Source organism: Leptopilina boulardi, unplaced genomic scaffold (genome assembly GCF_019393585.1).
Source record: "Leptopilina boulardi isolate dan_hultmark-lab unplaced genomic scaffold, ZJU_Lbou_2.1 LbouV2_258, whole genome shotgun sequence".
Taxonomy (NCBI): domain Eukaryota; kingdom Metazoa; phylum Arthropoda; class Insecta; order Hymenoptera; family Figitidae; genus Leptopilina; species Leptopilina boulardi.
The window spans coordinates 1164589-1182395 of NW_026137816.1; the positions used below are offsets into that span (position 1 = coordinate 1164589).

Sequence of the window (17807 nt, forward strand, 5' to 3'; positions counted from 1 at the left end):
TTTCTGATTTCAATCATCACAAGAGCAAAATTCTCCAAAATAAAGCTTCATATTTTTCTTCTCTTCGTAAGTGAAATATTTTTTTCAAGTTCTGAATTTTTTTTTTTTTTTGTTACTTGCAATTTAAATTACTCTTTAAAAAAAGAAAATTCCCATTTTTCAATCATTGGAATTATAAAAAAAAATTAGTTTAATTAAAACATTTTTTTTTAAATTTATTAAATTCAAATTATTTTATTTAAGAAAAAATGAAAATTCAGAACTTGGGGAATATTTTCTATATTTGCCTCGTGGATTTTAAATATGTTTTAAGTGAAGAAAATTTTCTAAATGCTGTAAAATTATTTCTAAGTTAGTTGAACTGCAAAACGAGAAATTTTTAATTCAGTGTTTTTTTTTTTTTGGTAAGGAAACTTTACTACTATTACTACTACTAGAAAACGGTTTTTTCTATATATATATATCTTTTTTCATTAAAAAGTTCTATTTAAGTAGGCGAATAATATTTAAAGACAAATTTTTCATCTATTATCATATCTAAAGCAGGGACATTATTTATTTTTTAACAATTGTCTAATTTTACTGACAAAAAAATTTTTTTTTTTTTTGATAACTTTGTGGTAAAGTTTGCAGAAATTGATTTTTTTTTTGGAAAGGCAGTGCGACACAATTCGTTGAAGTATATGCATCCTGAGAATTACCATTTTCTTCTGTTCCCACATTTGTAGATCTTGTTTAATTTAAATTAAAAAAAAAAAAATATTTTTCTACATTACCCAAAGGTCCCTTATTTTTTTTCTTTAAACTTTAAATTTTTGTGAGTTCCTGATTCTTTTAAAATTGTTTTTTTTTTCTTTTATGCTACATTTTAAGAAAATAGAGTCTTGTGCGTGATTCGAAAATTGAGACAAAAAAAAAAGAATGAAAAAGCTTCTCCCAAAAAACTTTCACAAACATGTAACAGAACATGTACATATAACAAATGTATATATATAAAACAAGCTGTGCATTTAATGTAAAAGAATAGAAACATTTTCTTTTACAAGAAAGCATCAGTTTTAAATAGGCAAGATTTGGAAATTTTCGATTTTTTTCTTCTTTGTTTATCAGATTCGAATTTTTATATCGAAAAATGAAAATTTATAATATCGTATTTCCAGAGATAAAACAGTTTTTTCTGTTTCTCTCTTTTTTTTGAGATTCTTGAGAAATTGTAAAGTTTCCTGATTAGCGAAACTTTCATAACATGATTTTTATATACAAATGCAAAAATAAGTTTTGCAATATTAAAATTAATTTCACCTTCGTACCATCATTTTAAAGATCAATGTACCGCACGAAGGTTGACCTGGCTCAAGACGGTTGGGGACGTGTAGTTTTTTTACTACTACCAAAAGTGAACCATGTACCAACTTTTCGACCAAGAGAATTAGTTGTACCTGCTTGTAACATCGGCATATCGTAAGATGATTCTCGCTTGTATGCTTTATCTGAGAAAAAGAAAATGTTTTTCGTTAATAAAAACTAATTTTTCAATTTTTTTATTTCAATTTAATTTTATTAATTTTTAATTCAAAATTATTTTAATTAACAAAAAACAAATTTTCTATTCAAATTTCATTTTTAATTTACTTTCAATTGAGAAAAAAAAAATGATTTCAACAAAATTTTTTTTTAAATTTAGTAATAATTAAATTGCTTACTTCTTGGCTTCGATGGTGGTCTGCAACGTTGTCTACTTGCTGCGAGTTTAGCTACTTGTCGCGCGGCAGATGGAAATTCTAATCCATCATTTCTATCTTGAGCCACGAGTCGTCTTTCAGCAGACATTGCAGCCAACCACTGTCGTTTTTCATCTGATGTACGACAACAAAATAGAAGCCATTTATCCCTTACGCAACTATAAATTTTCAAACAATGTCTCACTGTAACACCCAACTGATGATCTGCAATTTACAAAATTTAATTATTAAAAAAATTTATATAATAAATAGAATTAAAAATAAAACCGAAATTGAAAAAAAAAATTGTTCGTATGTTATCGTTGAATACCTTTTCCATCGGGCACATCAATCACTTCACTAGTGTCAAGATAAAAGCGGCCCTTATAAACATATGTATTTCTTTTGAGAAGGTCCTTTTTACAATAGACCAATTGATGATCAAATAGAAATAAAACAATGTTACTCGTCCACATTCCTGTCGTTACTCTCATTGCTTCCCCCTGATAAATCAATTGCGAAGAAACTTCTATCAGGTCTTCACCCTAATAGAAAAAAGAATTAAACTAAAATTTAAAAAAATAAATTTCAACTTAGAATTTTAATTTATCAGAAAAAAAACATTCAAATTAAAAATAAATTTAATTGATAATTATTTTTTTTTCAAATACCTCCCATCCTTCAACTCGTAGTTGCCAGGCCGCAAGTTTCTCAAGACTCTCCATTCGTCGTTTCCTTTCATTAATAAGAACAGCGACACCACGCATTGCTTCTAATGCTTCTTGAATTTTTTGATAATCAGCATGATCGGCTTTTGTATATTTGAGCAACTCAGCCAATTGTAATGGATATTTACATATCCTTTGAACCGGTGTGAGTAAATAGCCATCTAATGGTATTTCTATCAGTCCACGCATTAAACGGCAAGCTTCAAAAAATTGTCCATACTGATCGTATTGATAAAGTTCCTGTAATGTCGCAGTTGCCATTGGATGACTATTACAATACTCGGAATACATTCGGAATCCATTTCTCTATAAATACAAAAAATAAACAAATTATATAAAATTTCTACATTATTGTCATTTTTTTTTTTTAATAATCAAACTCACATGGCTAAGGAAACATTCACCGAGGCAACTTTTATGCGGTGAATTCCAATCAATACACGCTTCAAGATCCTTCAAGAATTCTGATTGAAAATCAAGTAATTCTTCGAGATTGATGAAAATTGTTTCAATTTGACTCTCAGTGAACATGTCAGTACGTCGACGACATTCTGCGATATAACCCTCGGCAACGTCTTTAAGTACTTTGACAAAATCACGTTCAGTTTGTACAAGTTCACGAACAACGCTCGTTCTCACTTGCTCATTCGAGAGCAAAGAAATACTCGTGCGTCTTCTTAATTGTGAATTTGATGATGCGCCTGAAGCTATTGCTGCTAAACAATCTTCCACCGTATCTTCCTGACTCACTCGAAGCTGCAAAAAAAAAAAAAAAAACACAAATAAAACTAAAAATATTTTATACATTCAAATTTATTTAGAAAAAATTTATTTATTGTAACTTACCCGCACAAAAGCAGCGGGAAACCATCCATATTTTCCACGACAACTTCCCCACCACCAATCTTTATCCATTGTATCCATCACGTCAATAACATCACCAGCACGAAAAGCAAGTTCCTCAGGTTCAATGGCAATATGATCCCAAACCGCCTCCGCCAAAATAACCATTTCGTCGTCCATTGTTTGTTCAAAGGATTTTTTTCTATCCGTTAAAGAGGCAATGGACGATTCTGAATCAGACATCATCTCATCGTCAGAAGTACCACCTTTTCCATCTTGTTCGTCCTCAGACAATACATTACCACCGGGTAATCTCGCACCTAAATTTTAAAAATAGAAAAAAACACAATCTTTTATTAATAAAAAATTCAAATTTAATTAACGAGAGAAAAAAAAAAACTTTCCACAATTTTTAGCTGCTTCCTTAGAGACAGAGAGAGAGAGAGAGAAAACTGATAAAGATTAATAATCCCTTTTTTTTCCTTTATTTAAATATGCAATAATAGGGTTAAAAAATTAAGCAAAAATTACTTGGAATTTACATTATTTTACTTTTTGGAAAACTGTAAACTCTGTATATTTACTCAACAAAAAAAAAAAAATTAAGGGGAAAATACTGTGCATAGAAAGATATTCTAAACATGCACTTATAAACAGAGATCCCATTTGATTTTAAAAAAGTTCAAAAATTGATTTTCTTCTTTATTCTTATTAATTCAATAACAAAAAAAAGAATTATAAAATCGTGGGAACTCTGATTTAATCAATTTCAGAGTCTAATAAGAGGATTTTTTTTAAATGCAAGATTTTTTACAAAAAAAAATTCAACATTTCTCAAGAGGGAATCGAGTATTTTTTCAAAGGCAATCGGAAATTTTCAAAACTACAATTTAAATAATTAAATATTATATTAATTGGCTAAAAAAAAAAAATGTAAAATTTTTCATTACCTGCAGTTTTAGTGCGCATCAATGGAGAAAGTTGATTGATACCCAATGGTTGACTGAGAGAACGTCTCAAATTTGTCCGAGAACACCTCCCTTTCGCGTTACTAGCCATATGAGAAAAATAAATTTTTTTTTATTAGAAAAAATTAGAATAATAATTATTTTTCTTTTCTTTTTTTTTGTCATCGTTAATCATTAAATTATTTTAAAAGGTTTTTTCACAAGCGTGTACAAAAGCTCTAATTAAACATTCAGCAACGTGTTACAAAAGGTTTTATTATATAAAATTTATATACATAATTAGTGTATAATGTATATATACACGACAAGAAATTACGTGTGACAAACAAACTTTATTATATATATATATATACGAGAAAATAAAAAATTTATACCCGTCTACCTACCACTATTTTCCCTCGATTTACTGGAAAGGTTCGAATAAAAGAATTTAAATTTTGACCAAAAACGAAATTCTGATGGGGATGATTAATGTTCATTTAATTAAGCAGCGATTTTATGTCTTGCTTATTATTTTCTTTTTGTCTCTTTTGATCAAAATAGTTTCTTTTTACCAATAAATAATTTTTTTAAAATCATTTTTAGTTATTAATAAAACCACTTTTAAAAAAAAATTGTTCTTTCTTTCTTAAACAAGAAAATTTCCATTATTAATAATTTAATACAATAAATATTTTATCTAAAATTTTCAATTTTTAAGAAAAGTGATTTTTTTTTTAGTAATGATATTGTGCACTAATGTATATTTAGCATTAAAGCATTTTGGCAATCAGCAGCGTTTATCAAAGAGTGATGTTTTGCTTGATTTTTTTTCAGCTTTTTGTGCGAAGCAGAATCGAGGCGATGTAAGATAAAAAAAAAATTTTTAAACCAAACAAATGTAATTTAATTACACTATACTTTTAATATTAATTTAAATTTTTCTTTCTTCGATTAGAGATTTTGTATATTTTATAATACCAGCGCCTCGATTCTAGTGACAATGCATTATTATTTTGCGTTTTGTTCTTTTTTTGCGAAAAATAGAGAGACAAATGACGATTACGCGATAAACGAAATTTAAATTGTTTCAAAAATAAAAAAATATATATATATTCACCTTCTTAGTGTAATAATATCGGAGTGCCTTGGACTCAGTCTCGGTGGTCTTGTCTTTATAGGTGATGGTGTTGACAGCATTCTTCTGTAATTATGAACATGACTATATCCAGAACGTGTGTCCCATTGAAGGAGTCTTTGTCCTCCTAAATCACTATTTGTCCGTCTTACATTGTGATGCCTCGTTGTCCTGCTCTGTAGATCCGCCTGAAATAAAATTCAAATTATTAGTTCAAAAGAAGAAAAAGAAATCTTATTATTTTAAAAATTTATCATATTTTAATTAAAAATATTTTGTGGTAGAAAATACCTTTTTTTAAATATTTTTTATTTTTTTATTCTCTTATTTGATAAAAATCAGAATTTTCATTTTACGATTATAAAATTCCTTTGTTATGGAAGCGCGTGATAATAAAAATAACAAAATGTCTTACTTTCTTTATCTATATATGACTGATAATAGAAAATTCCTGGTAAATTTTTTTTTTTATGATAATTTTTTTGTACAATCGGTGAAAAAAAATTTTTTTTCACACTTTATTAATAAAGATGTTCGCGTAGCATTTTTAAATATAGAAACAAAAGAAGTATTTTAAAAACATATATATGAAACGTATATTTATGTTATGATGAGTTCATTGGCCACCGAGGTACTCACATTTGCTTTCTACATTTTGATATCATAGTCAGGAAGAATCACACTTCCTCTTTTACGTATATCCTGAGAGATATTTTAATCTATATATATATATATTCTCAGTATATTTATATATTGAACAGTGGTTATGATTTATGTGCAAACTTAATAATATAAAGCGATGAATATCGATCAAGATTATATTGTAATAGCGAGAAATAGAAGGAGGTTCTGCTTCATTTAATATCAACTTCTGCACATGCAAAGCATTATAAACATAAAGTGCGATTATTATTTATTAAAACTATCAGATTCGTGAGCAATTGATGTCTCAACTTAAATAACAGTCGTTGATAAAGAACAGTTGATACTTTCAGTCAAGAAAATAATTTTTCAATAAATTAAAAAAATTGATATTAATTAATTAGCAGTTTAAACATGAAAATAAAACATGCATTCTATAAAATTTCTAATTTCTACGATTACATAATAATCTCATTGTATAGACAATATATTAAAAAAGCAAGTGCATATAATTATTATTATTTTTTTTTTGTTTTTGTAAAAGTAAAATAAATCTACATGAAAATTAAAAGTAATAATAAATAATAATAAGAGTTATGATAATAATGTGAAATTAAAAAATTTGTAACAGTAAAACAATTTTAGTTACATATATAATGATATAAAATTATTCCTCCGCAATATTTTTTTAAAAAATTTAATTATATTTTCTTTTACTATTGAGTTATTATTTATTTTATAATTAAAATTATATATATATATATAATGAAAAAGAAAATTATTGTGAAATTTGTTTTTATTTTATAAAGATTTTGCTCAATTTTTTAGTCGAATTTAGTCGAACACACAACACAATTTTTACCTTTAATTTGTCTAGTAGTATCTGGTTAATGAGCTCGGACTGGGGTCGTGATTTATCGGCAACTCGCCTTCTCGCGGCTGGTGGGCTGTCCGTTTCATCAGGAACATCGGTATCATGAGATTCAGAGCTGTCACCACCTCCCATTATTCCACCAACACTGCCCCCAGTCAACGCACCACCAGATACCATCTACGAGACACAACATGTGCATATTCCTTCATTTTGCTCTAATTTTTAAAAATTTTCCAATTCTTCTGAATTTTTTTACATTATATCCTAACAATAATCTTCACAATTTCCATAATTTCATAATAAAAACATAATCCTTTTTTTTGATTCGTTAAAATTTTAACAATTTCATTAAAAAAAAAAAAAAAAAAAAGAAAATACAAAATTAAATTAAAAACTTGAAATCATTCTCAAGAAGTATAGAGAGAGAGAAAGAGAGATGGGGAATATTTACGAAAAGCTGCAAAGAAACTCGAAAGCATTCCCTACGAAATAAGAGAGAATATAATCTTGTAGAAAAGCTAATTACCTCAATTTGAATTCCACTGTCGCCGCTGTTGCATTTTGCGCTTCTCGCTGCTTTGCTTCCTTTTTTTCTCTCCTTACTGCTTCTCCAAACAAGAGGTCCAAACCTATAAAAAGAGAATTTTTTTTTTAATTTCTACTCTAATTTCTTTACCGCATTTTTTCTTAAATTAAATATAAATAAATCAAAATAACAAAAAAATTCCTTTGATTTTTGTAATTACTAACCTGAACCTTTGATCATTTCCAGAATCCTCTTTATGTTGTTGTGATTGATCGGAATTTGGTGGCAAATGACGATCATCATCCTCGTCGAGATTAATAGAACCCTCGTTACATTCTGGTGGACATTCACTCTCGGTACTTTCTTTACTGCCTTTTTTATGAAATCTTAATGAGAAACTTTTACGAAATTTTTGTAAAACACTTTCTTGTTGATTTGGAACATGAGTTCGATGGGTCTGACTTCCGGTGGTGTTATTATTATTATTATTATTAATAACTACAGCAGGCGTAACATTTGCCGTTTCCTGTAGATGTGAATGAGACACCAGAGGAATTGAGGCCTCGGCTAGGGGATGTTCAGTGGTCACATGACTTCCTCGAATTTCTTCGTCATCATCATCATCATCATCATCGCCTGACCAACGTCGACTAGAAACAAAAAAAAAAAAAAAATGAGCGTCAAAATTTTTCTTATTTATATTTTTTAATATCGTCATTATTCGATTTATTTCTTACTAATAAAATATCTATTTTCGAGATTTTTCATCCATCATTTATTCTATAATTTACTAATTAATCTTGTCATTAAATTAAAAATGTGAAATCTATTTTGACATTTTTATATTCCCATTTCCATGACTTTTGTAAATTTAATTAAATTTCACATTTATGTGAAATAAAATTGAATAATTATTTAAATAGAATTTTTATTCATTCTTATTAAATATTTAAAATCTGAATAAAACAGACTTTTTTTAAAAAATGAGGTTAATTAATGTAAATTATTGAGTTTTTTTTACTCTGTTAAAAAAAAATATATATATATATATTATTTAGAGAGTTCATAACAAATTTTATCCAAATTGTGTATATTTATTAATATAGAAAAATTTATATTTTATAAGTAATAATAATTAATTTAATAATATTATTCATAATTCTTCAAAAAGAATTTTAATATATATAAATTTACACACTGTTGATTCTATAGTGAAGATAAATTCCCATCATTATTTTAGCTTTAAGCTCAAAGCGGTGTGAATTTATAAACATCACTAAATTATTACTTTAATTTATTTCTTTTTTTTCACTCAATCATCCAAAAAGACAATTATTTCAATACAAAAATTTGTTGATTTTAAATAAAGTTTTTTTTTCTCAGCTAAAATTTATTCATCATTTATTGTAATTTTCTTTTTATTACAATTTCAAGAATGAATTTCACGTTACAATTTCTCGAGATGGAATATATATATGTATACAAAATGCATTCAAAATATATGCAATCAGATTTGTATCTATTATTTTCTTATTAACATATTTTAGACTCAATGTGATAAAAGTTTATACAAATTTTAATATGAAAAAAAAATCTCAATATTTTTAAAACCTCTCATTTTGAACTCAATTCGAGGTCATAATTGTAAAATGCTAATTGATCTAACTTATTTAAATCTCTTTTTACAATGAGAATATAAGAAATAGAAATTTTCACATTTCTTTAACTTTTGATTTCAAAAGAAATTTATTTTCATAATACATAACTAATACAGAAATTTTTAAATAATATTTACTATAATAACATAAAAAAAAATAAAACATTAAATTAGAAAAAAACAAAATTTAAATTTAAAAAACAAAATAAAAAATTTAATTAAATTAAAAAATAAAAGAGAAATAAATATAATCAACGCTTAGTGTTCAAATTGAAATATAAATCAAAATTATACATATTATTATAGTAATAATTATTATCATTTTCTATATGTCAAATTATTTTTCTCAAGTGAAAGTTTCAAAAATTCAAGTCAATTATTACCAAATTTATTGTAATAAAATTCATAAACTTTTACAATAATTCGAAATCGACTGTTAAATAGGCATTTAAAAAGCCAAAACTACTATCGATTGTAATTATAAATCATAAATTTCAAAAAATATACATATATAATAAATAAAATCTATAACCGAAAAAAATTACCTCTCCCCATTGATGAAGATATCCATAAATCTTCAAATAAAATAATCCCAAAGAGACAATCATTCACTACTTTTAACTATTAACACCTGTAGCCTTTTTAAATTTTATATCACAAAATCAACAACAAAAATTTAACACTCAATTTCCTCAGAGGTTTCAACTATTCCATATATGTAACCCCTGAGGCCTTTTCTTCTCAACTATTCACACATTCTTTTTAACTCATCACAACACACACAAAAATTTTACTCCAAAATCTTCAATGACAGCACACCACATGTGAAAGGACAAAAAAGAAAAAAATTTCTTCTCAATCTTTTTGAAATTAATTTCCTTTAAATTATATTATCCTTTTTGTAAAATCACAATTGATTCATTGTCAATTAAATTTTGATTTGAAGAAACAAAAAAAAAAAAAAAAAAAACACATTGGAGCACAACTTCAGATTAAACAGTCTTTAAATTATAAAACGTGAAGTGCATAGCACAGAAGACCGCGTGCAACTGAAAGACTGAAACTGACTGGAAACGAATGTTGGTAGGGCTCTTCTTCTTCCGAGAACAGATTTCAAGCTTCAAGGGTCGCTTCAGGTATAAACCGCTGAGGGTTGCAGGTCCATGTGCTACACATATATATATACAGGACCGTAATTAAAAACGAACCACCCTCAACATCTGCCCTAAATTTTATATATGACACGATCCCGTTTGGGGGAACTCTTTGAAAAATCCTAAACTGAGTCATTTTTAAAATTTTAAAGCCACTAAAATATTTTAGAATCTAAATTATTGTTATTGCTGTCATTGTTAAAATTTGAATTCAGATTTTTTTTTTCTAATTTCCGTTAACAAATACATTTATGAATAATAATAATAACAAAAATAATTAATAATTATTTAATTTTAATATCTTTTTTACGTTAATGGGAATTTTTTTTACAGTCGCCTTTTAAAAATAGTTAAAAATAATTTATTCAATAAATAAAGTATAAATTTTTATAATTTAAATATTTTTTTTTTGGAACTGAAATATAATTTGCAAATTAAAAAAAAATAGCAAGAGTCATAATTTTATATCAAATTTTAGAAAAAATAAAGCAAAACAGCTTTTTAATTATTAAAAAAAAAAAAAAAAAAATCTGATATTTTTCGCTATTGAACAAAAATGATGTTAAATTTTTTTCTCAATAATAATTTTTCTTGAAAATAATAAATACGTTACTGAGAATTGACCCTCTCTAGTTGTTCATCAAGACCCAGCTCCATATTATACATTTTATTTTGGACAAAGTGGGAGGAAACAGCCGGCGAAGAAAACGTTGAAACGAATATAGAAGGCGGCTGTCTCAAAGGTGTTCCTGTCCCTCTTTTTTAACCCCCCCCCCTTTTTTTTCCCCTCCCAGTATTATAGGGGCTAACCGCGATTATTTTTTTTTATTTCCTTCAACATATATTTTTCAATCATATTATAATAGACTCGCCTCCTTCGCTTTGATACGATGATTGTCTGCCTAGAAGCAAAATAAAAATCAATTTTTGATATCAAAAAATGTCAAAAAAAAAAACAAAAAAACTGACATATTAAAATAAATATTATAATTTACTAATTACTAATAATTATATCAATACGGAAGTGATGAATTTAATTCCACGATAACATTTTTTAAAAAAAATTACCATGATATTTAATTTATTATTTTAGAAAAAGAGATTTTTTTTTCTATTTAATTCACATTTATTATTTACCTCTAAGAAAAATGAATCAATAAAATTGATTTTTATTAAAAAAAAAATCATCGATCAGGTTGTAAAATAATTAACATGAATTCTTGAATAATAGCAATTAAATGAAAATAACAAAAATTGAAGGTAAAATTTTATTAGAGCAATAAAGTCAATGGCAACAAAAGTGTTCTAGAGTCAATGTGCTATCAATGAAAAAGAAAAAAAAAAAAATTAGAACGTGTTTTAGAATGTCATTCAAAATGCGGTTCTGGAGATTAAGTTTAAATCCTCCAACAAATATAAAGATTGGATCTCAATATATTGGACTCAAGAAAAAAAAAAAAACCCCAAATTAATTTGTTTATTTTTTTTATACGTGTAGATAATTAAGAGAATTTTACTTTTTTACTTATTATTGATATTTTACATAAATTAAGTCACAGTAGAAAAAAAATTTAAGGTGCAAAATTTCGCTCATTCAAATCAAATATTGAATAACTTTTCACACACACGGTGACAGGTACGAGGGGGGAGTGAAAAAGAAAAAAAAGACGAGCGAGAAATTCAACGAAGTTGTAAATAAAACGTTTTCGGCTCGTTTGAACCAGAGCTAGTGGACAGGTATGACAACAAATTTACCCAGAAAAAAAAGAAGAAAATATTACAGAGACCACCCGTTCGTGTCGGTATATAGCCTCAAAAAAAAAAAAAAAAAACGAAGACATGAAGATGAGAAGAAAGATCTATTTAGATTGTCGAAAAATAGATGGATTTTTGACCACCGAAGACTTTTTTGACCCCCCTGCGAGAAACACTACTTGATGTCCAAAAGATCAATTGAGCCGTCGCCACCAAAGTTGTGTTCGTAAAAAAAAGCACATTTTTCACATTATTAAGAAATCTATATATATATTATAGATCTCAATATTTTCCAATTAAACTTTATAATGTTAAAAAATTTAAAAAAAAGAAATTTTTTATATTTTACATTTAGAGAATTTAAATTTTATTTTCGTAAAATTAATTTAATTGATGCCAAGGAAATCGAGTTCTTTTATTTTTGCGAGTAATTAGAAAAAAATTGTTTTATTATATAAAAGATAGTAAAATTACTAATAGAATTCAATATTTGGAAAGAGATTTTAAATTGAATTGTAAAAAAGTAATAATGAAAAAATTTCTCATATAATTTAATTTATGAATTAATATTCTTATTTTCCCAAAAAAAAAGGGTGACATCAAAAAAGTCAGGTTGCATGACCTCTGAGAAGTGAATAAAAAGCTGAAAAAAAAGAGGTCAGACATGCTTGACTTATTCTTTTCTAAAGCTTGGATCGTATCACACATCACAAATGTTAATTAAATACACAAACAATAATATTCTAAGAATAAATAAAATTAATTAATCTAATCAAAAAGCTTATAAATTTTAAAGTTAAACAAAAATAAAATTAAAAAATTAATAATAGATAAATAATAAATAAATAAATTAAATAATAAATCCCTATAATAAATAAATTAAAACACAAAAATGATAAATTAAACCAAAAATAATATTGATAAATAGTGTACAATTAATTACAGCATCTAAAGAAATACTAATCATCTCTAAACGAGGGTGAAATTCCTAAACATATAGTTATCCCTGCCATTAAATTTTAAGCTTCACGCTTAAAAAAAAAAATAAATTTTGTGAAGATGAGCCTTCGAAATCGACCTTGAGGCATCATCAGAGATGATTTATTTTTTTTTTCGTCCACAATTTCATCCCATATCACGCAGGAGTGGCTCAAGAAAGCACAGGATCAATCGTATTGTTATCTTAAGATTTCAATTTAAGGCCCTCCAAAGATTTCTCAATCAATAGATTGTAGATAAAAAAAAAAAAATATTCGATTTCAAGAATTCCATTAGTAACAACTAATATTTTACCTAAAAATTTATTTCTATAAATTAAATTATTTTCTTATAATTTATAATAAAAAATAAATTCAAATTTTCGTTTTTATTCATTTCATATAAAAAAATTCTAAATATTTTGTTCTTGAAAAAAAAAAAAATGATTTCAATTCTTTTTGAAATGATTTGCAATTGAAATTTTTTGCTTTGCTTTTTGAAAGATATGAGATCTAAGAAAATTGAGATATTTACTAAAAGTGCATAGTCATTAAATATTTTATGAATGAAAATCCTCTTACCCGTCATCATCCCGATCAAGAAGAGCTGGGGTACTAGAGGCTTTAACACGTCGTTGATTTTTACCAAAGGCCCGTCTACGATCCTTGCCATAGGCAGTCACGTGCGGTTCATGTTGAGGCTACAAAAAAAAGAACAACAATTAATTACACTATAATTAAAGAATGGGACAAATTTTTTTTTCCAAAAATAATTTTTTTTAGAAAAAAAAACAATTAGCAAATAAAAACTTAAACAAAATATTAACAATATTTAATCGATTAATTTATTCGGAAAAAAAAATTTTTCTCGAGATTTCAACTTAGGGTCAAGAGTTTTTTTTTTAAAACATCAAAAGTAAACTTTCATTGTCTTGACTTCGAGTAAAAAAGAACTTGCTTATAAGAGATACAGAGACGCCCTTTTAATTGCTACTATTTTAAGAAGAACACTTGAAACTTTCTTTTAAAAAAAATTTTCTTCTTTTGAACTCTCTTTTCAAGAATAATTCTATTTTAAGGGGCAAAAAAAAAATAAATAAATTTCTTAAGAAATTTCAATAAATTATACAATTTAGCAAAAATATTTCTAAAAATCGAAAAAAATTATTCAAAAATGAAAAATCAGAAGAGAAGTTCATTTTTTTTTTAAATAAAGAAGGAAAAAAATAATTTCTTTTTAAATAGAGAAAAAGAATAAATTTTGATGCTTTTCAAAAAAAAAAAAAAAAAAAATACTGTAAAGAAATCAATAAACAGTGATTAGAATTTTAGAATAAAATTTTGATGATTTGCGCTTCAAGAGAGAAAGAGAGATAATGGATCAGAACACATTTGTGAAGCTAAAAGCATTTCCTTGTTTAATTTTCATGTTGTGGGAGCATCACTTTGACGTTTTAATACTTAATTTAACGATATAACATTTGAAATATATCTAAAATTATATCTATTGATTTGAAATCTTCAATTTCTCTATACATATAGGTCGTTATACTCAATTTCTAAAAATGAACTCAGAACAATCGACCTGTGACCTCCGCGTGTTTCTATTTTCATTGCATCAGCTTGTCATTTAGAATATTCAAAGATTCGCAACTATATAGAATTTTCTAAATATATAAATAAAATTTTATCCATACACACAGTTATATTAATTTACTGAAGGAAAATTAGAATTAAGAAAAATTTTCGTACAATTTTTGTCATTTAGTCGAAATTAAAAAAATTAATCAACAATTTCTAATGACAAAAATTTCTTTGATTTAATTTAATCAAATAATAATTATTTAATAAAAATAAATTTTTTTTCACCATATTTTTTAAAGAATTAAAATTTTTCATTTTCTTTATTATATATTAAGAATCTCAAAAGCTATATAAGATTTCTATATAGAGAAGGGAGAAAATAGAGATTTATTCGACGAAAGCAGCTGCGAGTCTGATATTCAATTGAGATTATTAATTACATATTTCCAATAATGAAAAAATTCTCAATTTCAAATTTATTATTTTAATTTTCAGTGAAAATTTAGATAATATGTAAATTATACAACTTAATTTTTCTGAATTGAAAACAATATAATATTCTTTCTAAGTTTTCTTCGTTAATTAAAAATAAAATAAGACACATAAAGAAAAAAATTTAATTTTTTGTCTCAGAAAATTTTTTTCTATTCCTCTTGTGTGTAAATAAATGTATAATAAATTTTTATGAACACAGAATTTAAATTGAATATCCAACTTGTAAAAAATATTCCATTTTTCTCTTATAAAAATTTTTTGTGTTCAAAAAAAAAAAAAAAAAAAAAAATCTTTCCACATGAGAGAAAAACCATCGTTTTCAATATTAAAAAAGTATTTACTTGCCCAAAGTTATTTAAATTTCAAAATTAAATAATTACCTGGCTACATATAAAAGTGGAAGAGGTATAAAACTAAATTAATTTTTTTTCGAAATGTAAATATAATAAATAAAGAGAAAATTTTTTTTTTTAATTTTGAAATATTTAAAAAAAAAGTATTTTTCCAAAAAAATTGAAATTTCTCTCTAAAAGTGATGAGAGAAAAAAAAAAAAAAAAATAGTGAATACTTACAGAAACAGGTGCAGTGTGTGGTACAGTAACATCCAAATCTCGATAACGTCGTGGACTGGGAGTGGAACGCTGCGATTCTTGTCCCCGACGCCAAGATGTTGTTCCAACATTACTAAAAAAAAAGAAAAAAAATTGTAAATTCTAAATATTTTTAAAATACAAAAGAAAATTTTTCTCTCAATATTTTTTTAAGAGATTTTATATCTTGCAGATTAAAATATTTTCTTTTGTAAATATATATAGAAATAATTAATTTAAACAGAATTAATTTTTTTTCCTTTTCTTTTTAAAAGATCCCGCATTTAAAATGTTATTCCAAAAAAATTTTTTTTATTATATATATATATATATATATATATAAAACCCCTATAAGCCAATTACTAATTAAATCAAATTGACATTTATTTCTGTGTGGGTATAACTAAAATACACATAGAAATATGTCATCCTTCAACTAATATTTATTTTTATAATATACAGGAAATGAATCGATTTGTTCAACTTTTCAAAGTTTTTCTTTTCTTCCACGCTAAATAGAGACAAATATATTTTTTTTTTTTCTTAATTAAAATTCTTTAACTATAATAAAAAAATAAATCGAAAAAAATTAAATTTTTTTCATTCAAATAAATTGAAAAAATTCTTATTAAAAAAAAATTTTTTTTTTTGATAAAAAGGCAATTTTTATGGGAAAAAAAAATTTTTTTTTTAGAAAAATATTTCAATTTAATGGAAAACGAGCGACAATCACGATTACATGGTTTTATAATAAATTACATTGGCTCGTGTTTCTAAAGTACGGTAATAGACTTAGTTTGAAGTATAACGATGTTAACCCATTGACAACGAGCTTTTGTTGGCGAACATATATAAAGGTAATTTGAGGGTTTGCTTATATAGATTATCGATAATGACGGGGGGGTATCAATAAATTTCTATATTAAAAAAAAAAAAAAAATAATAATTCTTCACCTATATATGGGATATATATTAAAAACAAAATAGCATTTTTTTTACATTTTTTAATTTACCTCAAAAAAATTATATTATTAATTTTAATAATAACTATACATATTCAGAGAAATGTTTTATTTCAACCAAATATATAATATATATTTGAGTAAAATAAACGTATATATTTGCCTCACATAGTCTACTAGTCTATATTTATTTGGCGTAATTAAAATTTTTTTTTTATTTAATGCAAATAAAAATTTATTTGAATCAAATAAATATTTATTAGTGAGACAAATATAATATCATTTCTCTGTTTGTAACTAAATTATTGTCATTTTAAATTAGGTCAATAAAATATTAAATATTGTTCATTAAAAAAAAAAAAAAAAAAGCGCGCTTATTTTTTAACTAATGTTTATACTCAGAGAAATGGTATATTTGTCTCCGAGCCTATTAACTCATTTATTTGTTGTAAATATATTTTATTTCATTGAAATAAAAAATTTATTTGAGCCAAAGAAAAATTTATTTCTGATAAATAAAATTTTTATTTACGCCAAATAAATAAGTTAATAGACTCTAAGACAAATATACGTTTATTTAATTCAAATATATTTTATTTGGTTCAAATAAATCATTTCTTTGGGTGTAAAATTGAAATTTGAAAATCAAAAAAAGAAATATTAGTAATTTATTACATATTAAGTATTTATTAAACTAAAATGAATTTTCTGTTTTAAATGACAATACTTCATTTTTCTTGACATTGCACTTTATATATATAGAAATTAAAAAAATGGTTGAACCTTTAAGGTTCTCCTCGTGACCAATATATAAATACAAGTGTCAGAAAATGTCAGAATTTGTCAGAATTAGAAATGGAGGGCAAAGTTAATATTTCTTAAAGACCTTTCACACGATTCCTCGTGTTGTGTATTGCTCATATATACAAAGTGTCAAATATTTAATTCAATCATCTGAATATTAAAAGACAAGTATTGACTTGAAAAAAAAAAACTAATCACGATGTATATATACTTTAAAGTCACGTATAAATTATATATATTCACCGCATACCATTGCAGAATATAATACTGATTATATTTTATATATGACTATCAATTTTCAAGATACTCATTCAGCTTTCAATGTATATACATATAACAATGTTCTAAAAATAGATATAGAAATTATAAAAGATTAAATAAAATTATAAATTATTAATATAAAAAAAAA

The 17807-nt window shown here is 25.1% G+C and overlaps 1 protein-coding gene across 1 annotated transcript; it reads right to left on the reverse strand.

Moving 5' to 3' along the window:
* Positions 1-390: 390 nt before the first annotated feature.
* Positions 391-15726, reverse strand: LOC127280946 (spermatogenesis-associated protein 13-like; the record flags this gene model as incomplete). The annotated part of the gene is made up of 13 exons (XM_051304366.1): positions 391-1490; positions 1704-1946; positions 2053-2266; positions 2393-2755; positions 2834-3205; positions 3296-3612; positions 4243-4343; positions 5360-5565; positions 6882-7070; positions 7420-7522; positions 7644-8069; positions 13545-13663; positions 15615-15726. Coding segments are annotated over 13 exons (2902 nt in total), but the record flags the coding sequence as incomplete, so codon positions are not given.
* Positions 15727-17807: the final 2081 nt, after the last annotated feature.